General features: G+C 48.9%; 1 protein-coding gene across 5 annotated transcripts in view; it reads right to left on the bottom strand.

Annotated features, from left to right (window-relative positions):
• CGNL1 (cingulin like 1) overlaps positions 1–14,545 on the bottom strand; it is a 182,321-nt gene that overhangs the window by 19,687 nt on the left and 148,089 nt on the right. For all 5 annotated transcript variants that reach the window (XM_066276112.1, XM_066276114.1, XM_066276109.1 and 2 more), the window contains 4 exons: positions 12,443–12,643; positions 11,094–11,198; positions 3,351–3,503; positions 2,152–2,322 (listed from right to left, as the gene is read on the bottom strand). In XM_066276112.1, the coding sequence (XP_066132209.1) occupies positions 2,152–2,322; positions 3,351–3,503; positions 11,094–11,198; positions 12,443–12,643 (630 nt within the window). The remainder of the gene's footprint in view (positions 1–2,151; positions 2,323–3,350; positions 3,504–11,093; positions 11,199–12,442; positions 12,644–14,545) is intronic.

The following is a 14,545-nucleotide window of genomic DNA, read 5'->3' on the forward strand; positions in this document are numbered from 1 at the left end:
AATCTAATGAAGGAATACCAGAAAAGAACATGGGTTTGAGAGTCAGAAAGACGATAGGTGACTGTAGAGCCTGTGTCTCCTTGTTGGTGTCCTTCCCGAACCCAGGCAGCCCCTCAGCCCACTTCCTCGCACGTTCTGACCATACCACTCACAGGCTGTCCTTGGAACATCTCTCCAGGGCTCGGGCAGACTAACAGTACCTGGTAAGTATTATTCCTACAAGCATAACTGTACAGTGTCTGGAATCACAAGTAAGCAAATACCTTTTGAACCTTCTTGTGCTGCCTTTACATAGTTAAAACTGCCCTTCGCTAAGTGAGATTTAGACGATAAACTGAACCACCATAAATTCTAAGTCTTAATTCTTTAAGGATCATCTACATCGGAACTTTCCTAGCTCCACACCAAAGGCAAAATAGGTAAAATGTCTGTTTCCCTCAAAGCAAAGCTGGCAAGTATGACAGCACTTAGGATGGACCTATTGTTTTGCGGTTCGGTTTTGTTTTTCACTTAGGATGGGGAGCGGTGACCACCGTTGAGCTTGAGCCTTTCAATGATCCAGCGTGATCCTGAGGTGGTAAAAGACTTTTGTCTTAACCAACTCCATGCCTTCCGCAGTTTGATTCAGGAGGGTATCTGTCATTCCCTTTTAGAATGATGAGGTGTCCGCTTCTGCCACTCAGATGGAAACTCTCACAGGGCTTTGCCCCCGAGAAAATCTAAGAAAGGCTATCTTTGTTTTCATTCTAAAGAATCCTTTTCTGAATTAGTGCTCTTTTCTAGACAACACCGGTCTCCATCTGGCCTTTCGTCATCTCTGTGGACCTCGGTCTCCTTATCTAACTAGCTCCCTAAGGTTCCTTCTCATCTGAACACCCCAGCAGAACCACTATCACAGAAAAAGCCACGGAAGCTGTTTGCAGGGCTCACCCAGACACCGTAATTTTCTAAGATCAAAAGTGCATGCCTGGTGTTTCTTGGTAGCCTGGCAAATACCCGAATCCCCCTGCCCACTTGCTGTAGAAATGAAAATGATTTTTTTTTAATGCCAAAAAGAACTGTGATGTCAATAAGCTAATTTCAGTCTTCACATGACCCTGCGCCAGAGCGGATCTGTTATCAGGATCCTTTCAGAACTGTGCAAGAAGTCTGTAATAAACAGCCATTGTTCTTCCACACACTTTCAACACTGACTCATGGGCGACTTTTCTTTGAACATCAAAGATACTGTTTGTTTTTTAAAGAGAAACGTGTTGTCCAGTGAACTCTTAGTGCTCTTGGCACTGCTTATGAAAAAAAAAAAAAGTAAGACTTAGAATAAAAAATAACAAAATTTGTATCCAGGCTACACAGACCCTCTGTTACATAGTCCCACATGTAATTTAATTTTATTAAATCATTATTATTTTGTATATTTTTAAAGAGGTAGGGACAGACGCTCAGAAAATTGGGGTAATCTGCCCAAGGTCACCCAGATGGCAAGAAACAGAGCTAGAAGTCAGTATCACTGTATCTGCATATTAGAGTCTTCAGCTTTTCATTAAATTAATTAAAACCATTCTCTTTATTTTTCTCATTTCTTTAGAAATCAAGACTGAGGGAACTAACATTTGGGTTACTTTGCTCTATTATTCTCCAATATATAAACAAGAATATGTTTTAATAATTTCCATACACATATATTCCTGAAGATCTCTTTTTGTCTCTATTATTGTTCTGAAACTCTTGTCTACCAGTCCCACTCCAATAAAAGTCTATCTTTTCTAAACGAATGGGAAAATAAAAAGAAAACCATGGTTATAATCCCTGTCCTAGGATTAAATTAAAACATTAATACATATAAATCATTTGTATACAGCTGAGCACACCATTGGTGTCCCATAAATGGCAGCTAAACTTTTTAGGCAGAAAATCTTGGATTAATCAAGAAAACTGTCAAATTACAGTTTTAGCAATTTCACCTCAGAGACTCTGGGACCGCCGTGTCTTAGAACGCCATTTGCCCCGTGTAACTACCCAGAGGGTTAAGACTGAGGAATCAAGCACAAACACTGTCTGGAGAGTCTCCCCGAGTCTCCCCTAGGGGAGTCTCCCAGGCAGTAAGGAAGCTCAGAAGAGGGAGGACCAGGACCAGCTCTGGCCAGGCGTTACCTCCTCCTGCATCTTCGCGGCAGTCAGACGGAACTTCTCTGCCTCTAGGGTCTTCTCCTTCAGCTGCCTTTGCATTTCGGCCAGCTCCCGGCGATTTTTCTCCTTGTACTCATCCAGCTGGTTCTGCAGCTCCAGTGTTGACGTGCGGGACACCTCGACGATGTCGGCCATCTGGAAGAGGTGACACAGCCCATCCTGAGATGTTCCACCTGGGGCCAGGAAGGTAGGCTCGGGTCCCCTCTAAACACAGATCATACCTCCTCTCCTTTCTCTGACAGCCTCCCCCAAAGACTGCAAAGTGCCTAGTCATGGGCCGTCCAATCACCTCAAACTGGGAAGCAGGAGCTAGGCCTGGAATCCGGAGGGTATTGGCATATTCTAGACCCGTTTCTCTGTATCTGGGATTCTCAAAAAGTTCAAAGAGCTGTTGCAGGGGATCTGAGTGAGATCCCTGACACATCTGTGCTTACACATCCCTACAGGTTCCCTTAGGAACATCAGGCCCTCAGGGCAGGCTGGGTCCCAAGCCAGGCCTTTGCCCCACACCCTCTCCTCCACATGCTCCCCTGCCACTCCCACTCCCTCACCTCCTCCCTCCCTCACCTCCTCCCGCTCTCTCACCTCCTCCCTCCCTCACCTCCTCCCGCTCCCTCACCTCCTCCCTCTCCCTCACCTCCTCCCGCTCCCTCACCTCCTCCCTCCCTCACCTCCTCCCGCTCCCTCACCTCCTCCCTCCCTCACCTCCTCCCGCTCCCTCACCTCCTCCCGCTCCCTCACCTCCTCCCGCTCCCTCACCTCCTCCCTCCCTCACCTCCTCCCGCTCCCTCACCTCCTCCCGCTCCCTCACCTCCTCCCTCTCCCTCACCTCCTCCCGCTCCCTCACCTCCTCCCTCTCCCTCACCTCCTTCCGCTCCCTCACCTCCTCCCTCCCTCACCTCCTCCCGCTCCCTCACCTCCTCCCTCTCTCTCACCTCCTCCCGCTCCCTCACCTCCTCCCTCTCCCTCACCTCCTCCCGCTCCCTCACCTCCTCCCGCTCCCTCACCTCCTCCCTCCCTCACCTCCACCCGCTCCCTCACCTCCTCCCTCCCTCACCTCCTCCCGCTCTTTCACCTCCTCCCTCTCCCTCACCTCCTCCCTCCCTCACCTCCTCCCGCTCCCTCACCTCCTCCCGCTCCCTCACCTCCTCCTGCTCCCTCACCTCCTTCTGCAGTTTCTCGATGGTCTTGTCAAGGTGCCACCGCTCATTCTCCATTTCGTTCTTCAGTCTCCTTAACTGCTCCTTCTGCTCCGTCTCATCTCTTAGCTTCTCTGACAACTGCTTCTGCTCCTGGGTGGCCCGACTCAGACTTCTCTGCAGATGGCAGGGTAAGGACAGTGTTGTCATCTACCTACCAGGTCAGCTGTGAGAACAGGCCCAGCAGGAGCTTCACGACCAAGCCACAAAGCACTCAAACCTTCTATGTCAGTGATACAGAGCCATCACAGGACACAAGGATGTTCCTGCTTCTGAAATTCAGAGACCAAGGTGACTTAGCCAAAAATATACATGAAGGGTGAAAAACAGCCCAAGTGGCAATTCAGGGTAGGGTCCGAAAACCTGATTATTCATGCTTGAAAACGGAGGCAGAGTTATACATGAGACCAACCTAAACCTACGTGGCAGTTTATATCCTGTGCCACACAGCATGGCACCTAATATTCTTTAATTTGCTCAGTTCTGCAGATGATCATTACCGTTAAAACACCTAAAAATGAATCTATCAGGACAGAGAACACTGCCCATAGGCCAAGAGTCCACATGGATACAAGGGAATTGTAATCAACAGAATACATGGTTTGGACTCATACACAGAAGAAAAAGAACTTGGCAATCTATAGACTGATGAACTTGATAACTAGAAAGTGGTAAATGGAAGATACACCAGTCAGAAAAATAATTACATATGAGGGATTAGTGAATCAACAGCTAATACTAGTAGTCACTATAAAATAAAACCACCTTGTCTGACCAGGTGGTGGCGCAGTGGATAGAGCGTCGGACTGGGATGCGGAAGACCCAGGTTCGAGACCCTGAGGTCACCAGCTTGAGTGCAGGCTCATCTGGTTTGAGCAAAAGCTCACCAGCTTGGACCCAAGGTCACTGGCTCCAGCAAGGGGTTACTCGGTCTGCTGAAGGCCTGTGGTCAAGGCACATATGAGAAAGCAATCAATGAACAACTAAGGTGTTGCAACGCACAACAAAAACACTAAAGATTGATGCTACTCATCTCTCTGTCCCTGTCTATCCCTCTCTGTGAATCTCTCTCTGTCTCTGTAAAAAAACAACAACAAAAAAAAAACACCTTGGGCATGACATTTTCCCTGGGTTTCCCTGGAGTCTCCTCTCACAACCTTCTATAGATTGAAGCCCTTTTTATAAAAAACATGCAATTCTAAACAAAATCCTAAAATATCTTAGGAAGGTTATAGTGGCTTCTTTACATGGCTGAGTGCTGAGACCCACTGGTGTGACAATGTCAAGAAGAGGCCCAGCTCGGAATGGGCAGCAGGGCCCAAACGTGGGCTGGGTCATCCGGACAGTGTTTGGTGCTGAGGGCTGAGTATGGGTTGGTACAGGTGCTGCTTAGAACCTACCCAGTCTGTGTCCCTGTGGAGGCTGGGTATTGACAATGGTTTATATGTTTATAGTACTTAACAGTTTACATACAAGCTGCTTGAAAACACTCCCAAATCACCAGGCACTGCTGGTTTGCGGAGCATGGGAACAGCTCTGTGGGCCACCACCTGACCTGGAACCAAAAAGCCATCTATGGGAGCCTTTCTTACCCCTCTGGCTCTGATGGGGTGCCATGCAATAAAACAGCCAACCCAGCAGCCAGGCTTCCGGTGATATTTGCTACGGGGAACCAAAATCAACCAAGGTGGGTGGGGGGAAAGGTGCTAAAGAAAAGTAATCAGACATTCTTGTGGCACAATTACAAATACTGATCAACTTACGACCTATGCAACTTACAACTATTCGACTTAACGACCACAATCGCTCGCCACGACTGCTCCATGTCTGGCAGCGCAAGCGTTGCCCAGCTGGGCGTACGACAGTGCAGACCAGCTTCCCGCAGCACTACCATCTCCGCGTGCACCATGTAAACTGTTATCCCAGACTCGGTACAGCAATTTGTGTTTTGTGTCTTGGATATTTTTTCATCAAACCCCTCCCAAGATGTCTACCAAGAGGAAATTGTCTTTGCAAATATTAAACCAGTTGTACTGGTAAGGCAGTGTTTTACTTAAACCTGACGAATGTAAAAATAAGAAACAAAATAGTGTGGAGATGATACAAATGGCATAAAATGAACAAAGAAAATTCTGATATATAACAATAATGGAAGAAAATTATGATAAAATATGATGTAAAGATTTTTATAACATCATTTCACAGTACTGTACATATAGCCTACTCAACTTACGACCAAATCGTGTTACAACCGGAACCGATCGTGGCCGTAAGTCGAGCACTAGCTGTAGCAGGAGTACTTCCCACCACAGCCCAGCTGGGCACATACGGGAGGCAGGGTCACTGCCTGGGATTTGTCTGCGGTTGATTTAGTGGTGTGGGGGGCAAAGGGGAGCACCCAGTTTTCTGTGGGAGAAAACTCTCAGAAACGTGTGTCTCAAAATGTAAATTCTTGAAAAACAAAAGTATAAAAACAGAGGGGGATCAACAGCTTCCCACAGAACCTTCATGACACAACTCAAGCCCTGGCCCTACAGGGCATACCAGCCTCTCTTTTTCCTTCTCCCGGACCCAATCCCAGCGGCTCCAGGACAGCAGACAAGATGCCCCGGTTCCATTCAGCCTCCACGGGGTGTGCGCATTTGGCCTGACCCTTGGTTCCCGCAGGGCTGGCCTCGAGCTCTGACCCCTGCCCCTGCTGCAGACCAAGGCTCAGCCATTCTGGGCCTGGGGCCCAGCCAGCACCCCACCCCACCCCCTCAACACACACACATTTTCCTAATAGTTTTGGCTACATTATTTTTAAAATAGTTCTCTTACGCCTGCTTCTCTTGCAGGGCAGTAAGACAGGTAAGAAGGCAAGGCACAGATTATCTATCTGGGTGTGTCCCATGGGCCAGTCCCTTCTTGGCCTTTTAGCTGATCAACTATGTCTAAGCCCAGACTCACTGTTAGGCATACGATAAAAACTCATTGTTTGAAAATTAATATCCATCCCCAAAGGCAGTCTAAAGATTCCTAATATCAGAATCACCAAGCAAGTGGAATACTCCTTACTTAAAATGCAGATTCTAGCCCTTCCTTATGGAATCCAATCCACAATTCTTTCTCAGCATGGGGCCCACAAACTTGCACCTGCATATTACTCAGGTAATTCTAATACTGTACACTAAAATTTAGAAATGTTGTATATGTTCCAATACATCACTGCTGAGAAAAGGTGTCCTGCATTCATGTGACAAGCAGCAAAGCTGGCAACTTTGCATTTAGGAATTAGGGGTAAAATGCTTCGTTACTAATTGACTGTAGTTCCAAGCCCAGCACCACAAGCTGTTTGGTAAACACAGGCTTTTTTATGTTTGCTCGATTGTATTGGGGCAGCACCACGTGTGCACAGTCTACGAAAGGCTAACAGAGCTTGCCCTCAGGGCGGCAGATTGCAAACTGAGGATTGCCTTCCTGCTTGGGAGGGGCCACTGTTGCTATTGTTTGATGGAGAAGGGGTTTTTTCCCTAGCCTGTTTTACAAAAGAGTGCAGAGAGAGAGAGAGAGAGAGAGAGAGAGAGAGAGAAAGCCTTGCTGAGGCTTGTGGAGGCCTCGAAGTCCAGAGGGTAAGTCTGGACAACTAGTCTGGGTGTGGAACGGGAGACCAAGTTGGGGCCTGGGAGCCCTGATAGAAAGGGAAGCAGTTTGCCCTGCCTGTTTGCTCGTCTGCCATTACGAGACTTTAATAAACAGAATGGCCCACCACCCTCTGGCTCCACAGTTCCTTTACCATCTGCTCGAATCCAATGGGAACCTGCATGGCCGTGATGACGATGGGCACGGGTCTTACACAAACCCATTGCTAATACTGGGATTAAAGCTTGGGGAAAATTTATGAACTTGGAAAGTCAAAAACACAAAGTCAGTGACTATGTAAGTGAGTGTCCTGGAGTTTAGGGCCCATCGTCCATCAATGGATGCAAAGCCTTTTACTACATGACTGAGTAAGGTGCTGTGTTGGGCAAACAAGTGTGTTAGGCTTGCTCGCTTGCACTTTGCCTGATTGGTGCATTCGCATGGGGCAGCACCACATGTGTATAGTCTATCTAGTAAGGCTGCAGGTGCTTGCCTTCAGGGCGACAGATTGTAGATTGTGGATTGCCTGCTGCCATTGGGAGGGGCCATTTTTTGCTATTGTTTGTAGAAGGGGCTCCCCCCTCCCTTTTGCTTATGAGTCCTCAGAGAAAGGAGGAAGCAGTTTTCCCTGCCTGCTTGCTTACCCACCTTTATGAGACTCTAATACAGGGGTCCCCAAACTTTTTACACAGGGGGCCAGTTCACTGTCCCCCAGACCATTGGAGGGTCAGACTATAAAAAAAACTATGAACAAATCCCTATGCACACTGCACATATCTTATTTTAAAGTAAAAATACAAAATGAGAACAAATACAATATTTAAAATAAAGAACAAGTAAATTTAAATCAACAAACTGACCAGTATTTCAATGGGAACTATGCTCCTCTCACTGACCACCAATGAAAGAGGTGCCCCCTTCCGGAAGTGCGGTGGGGGCTGGATAAATGGCCTCAGGGGGCTGCATGCGGCCTGCGGGCCGTAGTTTGGGGACCCCTGCTCTAATAAATAGAATGGTCCCATTCTCCAGTTCCTTTGCCATCTGCCCAAATCCAATCAGAACCTGCATGACCACGGCACCCAGCCCTACACCATGCTTCGTCCATATTAACATTAACCAAGTGGCAGGTGAGCCTAAAGGTTTAAGGAATGAGAGGCTGATCAGGAGGAAGCTGGTCCTTTCAGAGCCCTTGCCATACCATATCCATGGGCTGCAAGAGTGGGAGCATGAGGGGCTCTCTCCTTCTGCTGTCTCAGTACACACAAGCCTAATGAGGGGAGATGATGGTATGCAGAAGATAAATCCTATTCCTCCCTATGGCATCTCCAGAAAAGGTTTCTTCACTTCCCCATCTGCAGATGCCACTTCTCAAATGAATCATAGATGCCTCTGGCTTGAATGAAGTTCATGCAGATCTGCACGGCAGCACAGCCCTAAACCAGTTGGGGGGGGGGGTCGAGCAAACCAAACACAACATCGTTAGGACCCTCTGTCATGTTCTGACTGATTCATAACATCAGACCTAAGTTCACATGATCTTCAGCTATTATAAAGAAATATATCATACATGAAGATGCAACAGGTTGCTTAAAGGCAAAAAGATTTTGAAATGTAAAATGCATATGTGAAAAAGGCCCTGGCCGGTTGGCTCAGCGGTAGAGCGTCGGCCTAGCGTGCGGAGGACCCGGGTTCGATTCCCGGCCAGGGCACACAGGAGAAGCGCCCATTTGCTTCTCCACCCCTCCGCCGCGCCTTCCTCTCTGTCTCTCTCTTCCCCTCCCGCAGCCAAGGCTCCATTGGAGCAAAGATGGCCCGGGCGCTGGGGATGGCTCTGTGGCCTCTGCCTCAGGCGCTAGAGTGGCTCTGGTCGCAACATGGCGATGCCCAGGATGGGCAGAGCATCGCCCCCTGGTGGGCAGAGCGTCGCCCCATGGTGGGCGTGCCGGGTGGATCCCGGTCGGGCGCATGCGGGAGTCTGTCTGACTGTCTCTCCTTGTTTCCAGCTTCAGAAATATGCAAAAAAAAAAAAAAAAATCAAAAAAAAATGCATATGTGAAAAAAACAAAACCCAGCGATTCTTTCCTTATCCTCTCAGGGTGAAGCCCTCCTTCCATTGCAGACAGAGGAACTAAAGGAGCTGATTATCTGCTTCCAAATTTTAGAGAAAACAAAGGATTTCAGGGTGATGATGCATTTTTCACAGCGCTACTTTCAAGACCAGATAACGCAGATTAACTATGGTGAGATGGCTGGGCCCTTTTAAAATTCCTGTTGGATTGTGTTAGGACGGCCACACACTGCACAGAAGCACTCTCACCATCTCAACAACCCCGGAAAATAGGCTGGAAGAAAAGTAACGTGAGGGATAACTTCCAAGGCCAGGATCCAGAGGTGGATGTGGGCAGGGTCCATTAACATCTTCAGGGCTTTAGGCCGTCTGTTTTCTCTCCTGAGCCTGGAGGCATAATTAGTGAACTACTTCCATTTTTGTGTGAAACTTTCTAGTTTGACCAAAGGACAATGAAGGCTGAGATCCTGAAACAGGTGGCCCCCCCTCCCCCCAGTGCTCCATGTGCGCATGACATGAAGGTGAGGATTTTTGTCCCTGTAGAATACAAATGTTTCTCCTCTCTATCTCCAACTAGCTCACAAATGTAGACCCCACATCGTGGCAGCTATGTGGTAGCCACCATAAGGCTTAAATAGTAGCACAGTGAAATTGCCATCCACACAAAATTAACTGAACATGAGTTTGTTACAAAGATCTCAATGGATGATGGATGGGTAAGTGGGTGATGAGTGGATTGTTGGGTGGGTGGGTGGATAGATGAATGAATGGATAGATGTATGTATGTATGTATGTAGAGATGGGTGGATGTATGTGTGGGTGGATGGGTGGATGTATGGGTGGGTGGATGTATGTTGGGTGGATGGGTGGATGGATGGTGGAAAAAAAGAAGGAAGGGAAGGAGGGAGGGAGGGAAACAGGAAGGAAGGAAGGAAGGAAGGAAGGAAGGAAGGAAGGAAGGAAGGAAGGAAGGAGAGGGGGAGGGGAGAGGAGAGAGAAGGAGGGGAGGGGAAAAGGGGTGGGGAAAGGGAGAGAGTGAAGGAGGGAGAGAGGGAAAGGGGGAGGAGAATAGGAGTAGGGAGAAAGGGGGAAGGGGGAAGGGGGAGGGGGAAAGGGAGAGCATTAGAGCAGGAAATCCAAAGCAAGGACACTCACTCATCACACTCAGGACAAAAGGCTTTTACTACAATATATACAAAACAAGGTCTCTGTCCAAAGCCAGAAAGAAGTCAGAGACTGCTGATTAAAGGGGACCTGAGTGAATCTATTACAGAAACTTGCCAGAAGGATGCTTGGGGTTGGCTTTTTAAATCCTGAAAGCAGGTAGAAGGAAGGACACACCTGGATCACATGGAGGTCACTGTGCAAAATCAATTTAGAACTATTCTGCAGACTGTTTTTTTAAGCATGTACTTCAATCAACCTTCAAATGGGAAAAGCTAATTTTCTAAGAATCTGTTGATATTGAATAGAGATAGCTACTTAATTTCAAGAAAATGACTTCCTCCTGCTCCTTTTAAAACCATCTCTGAGGACTGCACCCTGCGGAGTCCACTTGCCCAGAGCAGAGAGAAAACTGGCTGCTGCCAGCCAGCCAGCTCCACGCAGCCCGGAGCCGACCATGCCCGCCTTCTCCCACAATTCAGACTTTATCTTTGGAAAGCTGTTAAGCTCTTTAACATCTACACCAGGATTTTTCCACCTCAATACTACTGACATTTGGCGCCAAATAATGCATTGCTGTGGGGGCTGTCCTGTGCTCTGTAAGATGTTTACCTGTGTCCCCAACTTTGACCCGCTAGATGTCATCATCATCTCCCCTACTGTGACACCCAAAAATGTCTCCAGCTATCACCAAATGTCCCCCAGTTAAGAGCACTGCTCCAGATGGCTAACCTGAGCTCAGGGTGGTTATGATCAGAAAGGGGCTCCCTAGAAGGCAGTCTGTACGGGTCCCCCCGAGTGTGCTTCTCGGGCTCCCTGTGTGAGGCGCGGAGACGACAGCCCTCAGTGTTTACCTGAGCTCCTTCGAGCTCGCTCTCCAGGGCCCGTCGGGCTGCCGTGGCTTCTTTTTCTTCCTTCCTTGCACGCAGGAGGGCCTCCTCTAATTGCCGAGTCTCCTCCTACAATGAAGCAGGGGGTGAGTGTGCACTCAGACGTGTGCGGTGGCTGGGAGGCTGGGTGGGAGGAGGGAGGGAGGCTCCGCACTCTCAGCCAGCAGGTCCACGACGGCACACAGCAGCCATGTTCCTGGACATGTGTGCCCACCGGCGGTTCCGGACCCTGCCACACGTGCATGTCTGAATCCCCTGGGGTGGGTTTCTAAAAATACAAATATGCAGCCTTGCCCCCGGAACTGGTACTGAATAAACTCAGGCACACAGAGTTTCAGAAAAGGCTTCCAGGCAATTCTGGAGGACGACCGTTTGGAGAAGCTCTGTTGGAACACATCTCCCTTCACATTTCTTCTGTCCCCTCTTTACTGTCAGCTGCCATCAGCACCCGTCTCTTGCAAACAGCTTCCCACCTCTAGAAACCTCGCAAACCAGAGAATCACTTTGTCAAATTGGTTTGCAGCTTCAAAACCCGTCAACTGTGGGTTACAAGAAGAAATAGTCATGAGAGAGAATGGACCGGATGGTGGTGCTAAGATGGCCTGTTCGGGTGTGCAGAGGCCTCTGCTCAGTGTCAACGAGTTGCGTGTGTCTGATATCTGCGCAAGTGGAATTCCTGCACATGGGTTCCCTACCCTGACTCCATCAGCCCTGTTCCTGGGCCTCGGGAGAAGCTCAGCTCCTAGTCAGACCACCTGCTGAGAAAACGAAGGAAGGGTTTGCAGAAAGGGCACACACATGAGGGCTTCAACCTTTTTTTTTTTTTTTTTTTTTTTTTTTTGTATTTTTCTGAAGTTGGAAACAGGGAGGCAGTTAGACAGACTCCCTGCATGTGCCCAACCAGGATCCACCCGGCACGCCCACCAGGGGTCGATGCCCTGCCCATCTGGGGCGTCGCTCTGTTGCAACCAGAGTCATTCTAGCGCCTGAGGCAGAGGCCACAGAGCCATCCCCAGTGCCCAGGCCAACTTTGCTCCAATGAAACCTTGGCTGTGGGAGGGGAAGAGAGAGACAGAGAGGAAGAAGAGGGGGAGGGGTGGAGAAGCAGATGGGCGCCTCTCCTGTGTGCCCTGGCTGGGAATCGAACCCGGGACTCCTGCACACCAGGCCGACGCTCTACCACTGAGCCAACCGGCCAGGGCCTCAACCTTTTCTACTAAATTATAACAATCCCTTCCCACTTCTGAAACTGCTCGTACGGGGAGGAAGGCTCCGCAGCTGCCCACGCTGGGCACAGGGCCCACAAGCCTCACCTCGTACTTCTTGAGGGTCTCCTTCGCTTTGGCTTCATCACCTTTGATATCAGCCAGCTGCCTCTGAAGCCGGGCGGCGCTCTGCTCCAGCTCTGCCAGGCTTCCCTGCAGCCTCTTCTTCTCCTCCTCCAGAGCCTGCACCTGCTCTGCAGCCTGGGTCTGCTCCAAAGTGGGGTTCCGACTGGCCAGGACTTCAACATTCTGTTACAAACATGGAAACCAGTGTCAAGGGGCAGTGCCAGCTCCGAGGATGGCGAACACTAATTAAAAACCCACCATATGAGCCCTGGCCAGTTGGCTCAGTGGTAGAGCATCGGCCTGGCGTGCGGGAGTCCCAGGTTCGATTCCCAGCCAGGGCACACAGGAGAAGCGTCATCTGCTTCTCCACCCCTCCCTCTCTTGCTTCTCTCTCTCTCTCTCTCTCTCTCTCTTCCCCTCCTGCAGCCATGGTTCAATTGGAGCAAGTTGGCTCTGGGCACTGAAGATAGTTCCATGGCCTCCACCTCAAGCACTAAGAAGAGCTCGTTGCTGAGCAACAGAGCAATTACCCAGATGGGAAGAACATCACCCCCTAGTGGGCTTTGCCGGGTGGTTCCCTTTTAGAGTGCATACAGGAGTCTGGAGTCTGTCTTCTACCTCCCCTCCTCTCACTGAATTAAAAAAAACACACCATGTGCCAGGCACTATGCTAAGCAAGGAGTTGGCACAATACAGCAGGCAGGCCAAGTCCAGCCCACCACCTGCTATGAAAAAAAGTACAGTACAACTGAAGTACCACCATGCCTGTTCATGGATGCACTGTCTGTGGTTATTTTCCTGCTATAACAGCAGTGACGCATTGTGGCCGAGACCACAAGGCCTATGGTGTCACAAAATCTAATGTATACTAATCTGGCCCTTTACAGAAAAAGTTTGTTAACCCTTGCCTAGATTAAGTCCTCGACGTCCAGAGGAGGCCCTTGTGTGTGCAAGAAGGAAAGATAAAACCCGGCAATCCGAAGGAGAGTGAGTTAGAAGGTGCTCAGTAAATGCTGAGGCTTACGCCAGTTCTCAACCTGTAAACAACTCCAGGAGGTTGGCACTATTCTTACCACCATTTCAAAGACAAAGAAACTGAGACTTGGGTAGATTAAGGAACTTGTCCATGTTCATTTAGGAGGAAATGCATTCAGGCAGGCTGAATCCAGAAACTGTTCTCTACCCTGTAACCACTGCCTTCTGGTGAGTTCACCTCCCTGAACCCCTATCAGAGGCAGGGCCCCACCCTTGATGAAGGAGAATTTTTGTGTACAGTAGTTTTTTTTAATGTCCAATACAAATCAGGAAATTAAAATTTGCTTAAATTATGATACAGTGCAGGCTCTAGGTACTATCATATTTATTACCTGAACATGACCTTGTGCTGCACACAAGTCCTAACAAAAAGGAATGGCAACAATTACAGGAGAGTGATTGTTAGTTCCAGATGTCACAGAGACTTAATTTTTTTGGCTCAGTCACTTGAAGTGATTAAGTGGCCTTGTCCAGAATCCCACCTCTCCCAGCAGATCTCTCGCCTTCCATTTCTCCACCACTACAATGACACCAGTATTAGCAGACTTAATGCTCACAAAACAGCGAAGCAAACGCCTGCAAGGAACAGCAGGCCTGGGGAGGGCCAGGTTCCGCTGTGTCACCGCCCACCTGGGAGAGCTGTCTGCCGGACTGCTTGCTTGCTTCTGTAGCCATTCAGAAAGAGCTTTGAATCTTTTAATGGCACAGTAAGCTGTAGTATCCTGAACGAAGCCAATTAGAGAGCTTCAGAAACCAGTACATTGTTTCACAACCCAAATGTTTCATTCCATACACCCGGGGAAGCCCAGGGCCAAGCTACTGAGTCAGAATGCAGTCAGCTGACACCGAGAGGGAAAACTCGGGCCCAGCAGCTGGGATTTCTCAGGACTGTGTGGACATTATGTCCTACTTAAACCAACAAGGTGAATGAGAAATCAAGTGTGGCTGGAAGCTTGAAGAGGAATCCAAAGATTCCAATCATAGGTCAGACCAGGGAAAGAAAGAAAAAAGGCTAGATTACCCATTCCTGCCCTAACTTTCCCATTAGAA

Source organism: Saccopteryx bilineata, chromosome 4 (assembly GCF_036850765.1).
Source record: "Saccopteryx bilineata isolate mSacBil1 chromosome 4, mSacBil1_pri_phased_curated, whole genome shotgun sequence".
Classification (NCBI taxonomy): domain Eukaryota; kingdom Metazoa; phylum Chordata; class Mammalia; order Chiroptera; family Emballonuridae; genus Saccopteryx; species Saccopteryx bilineata.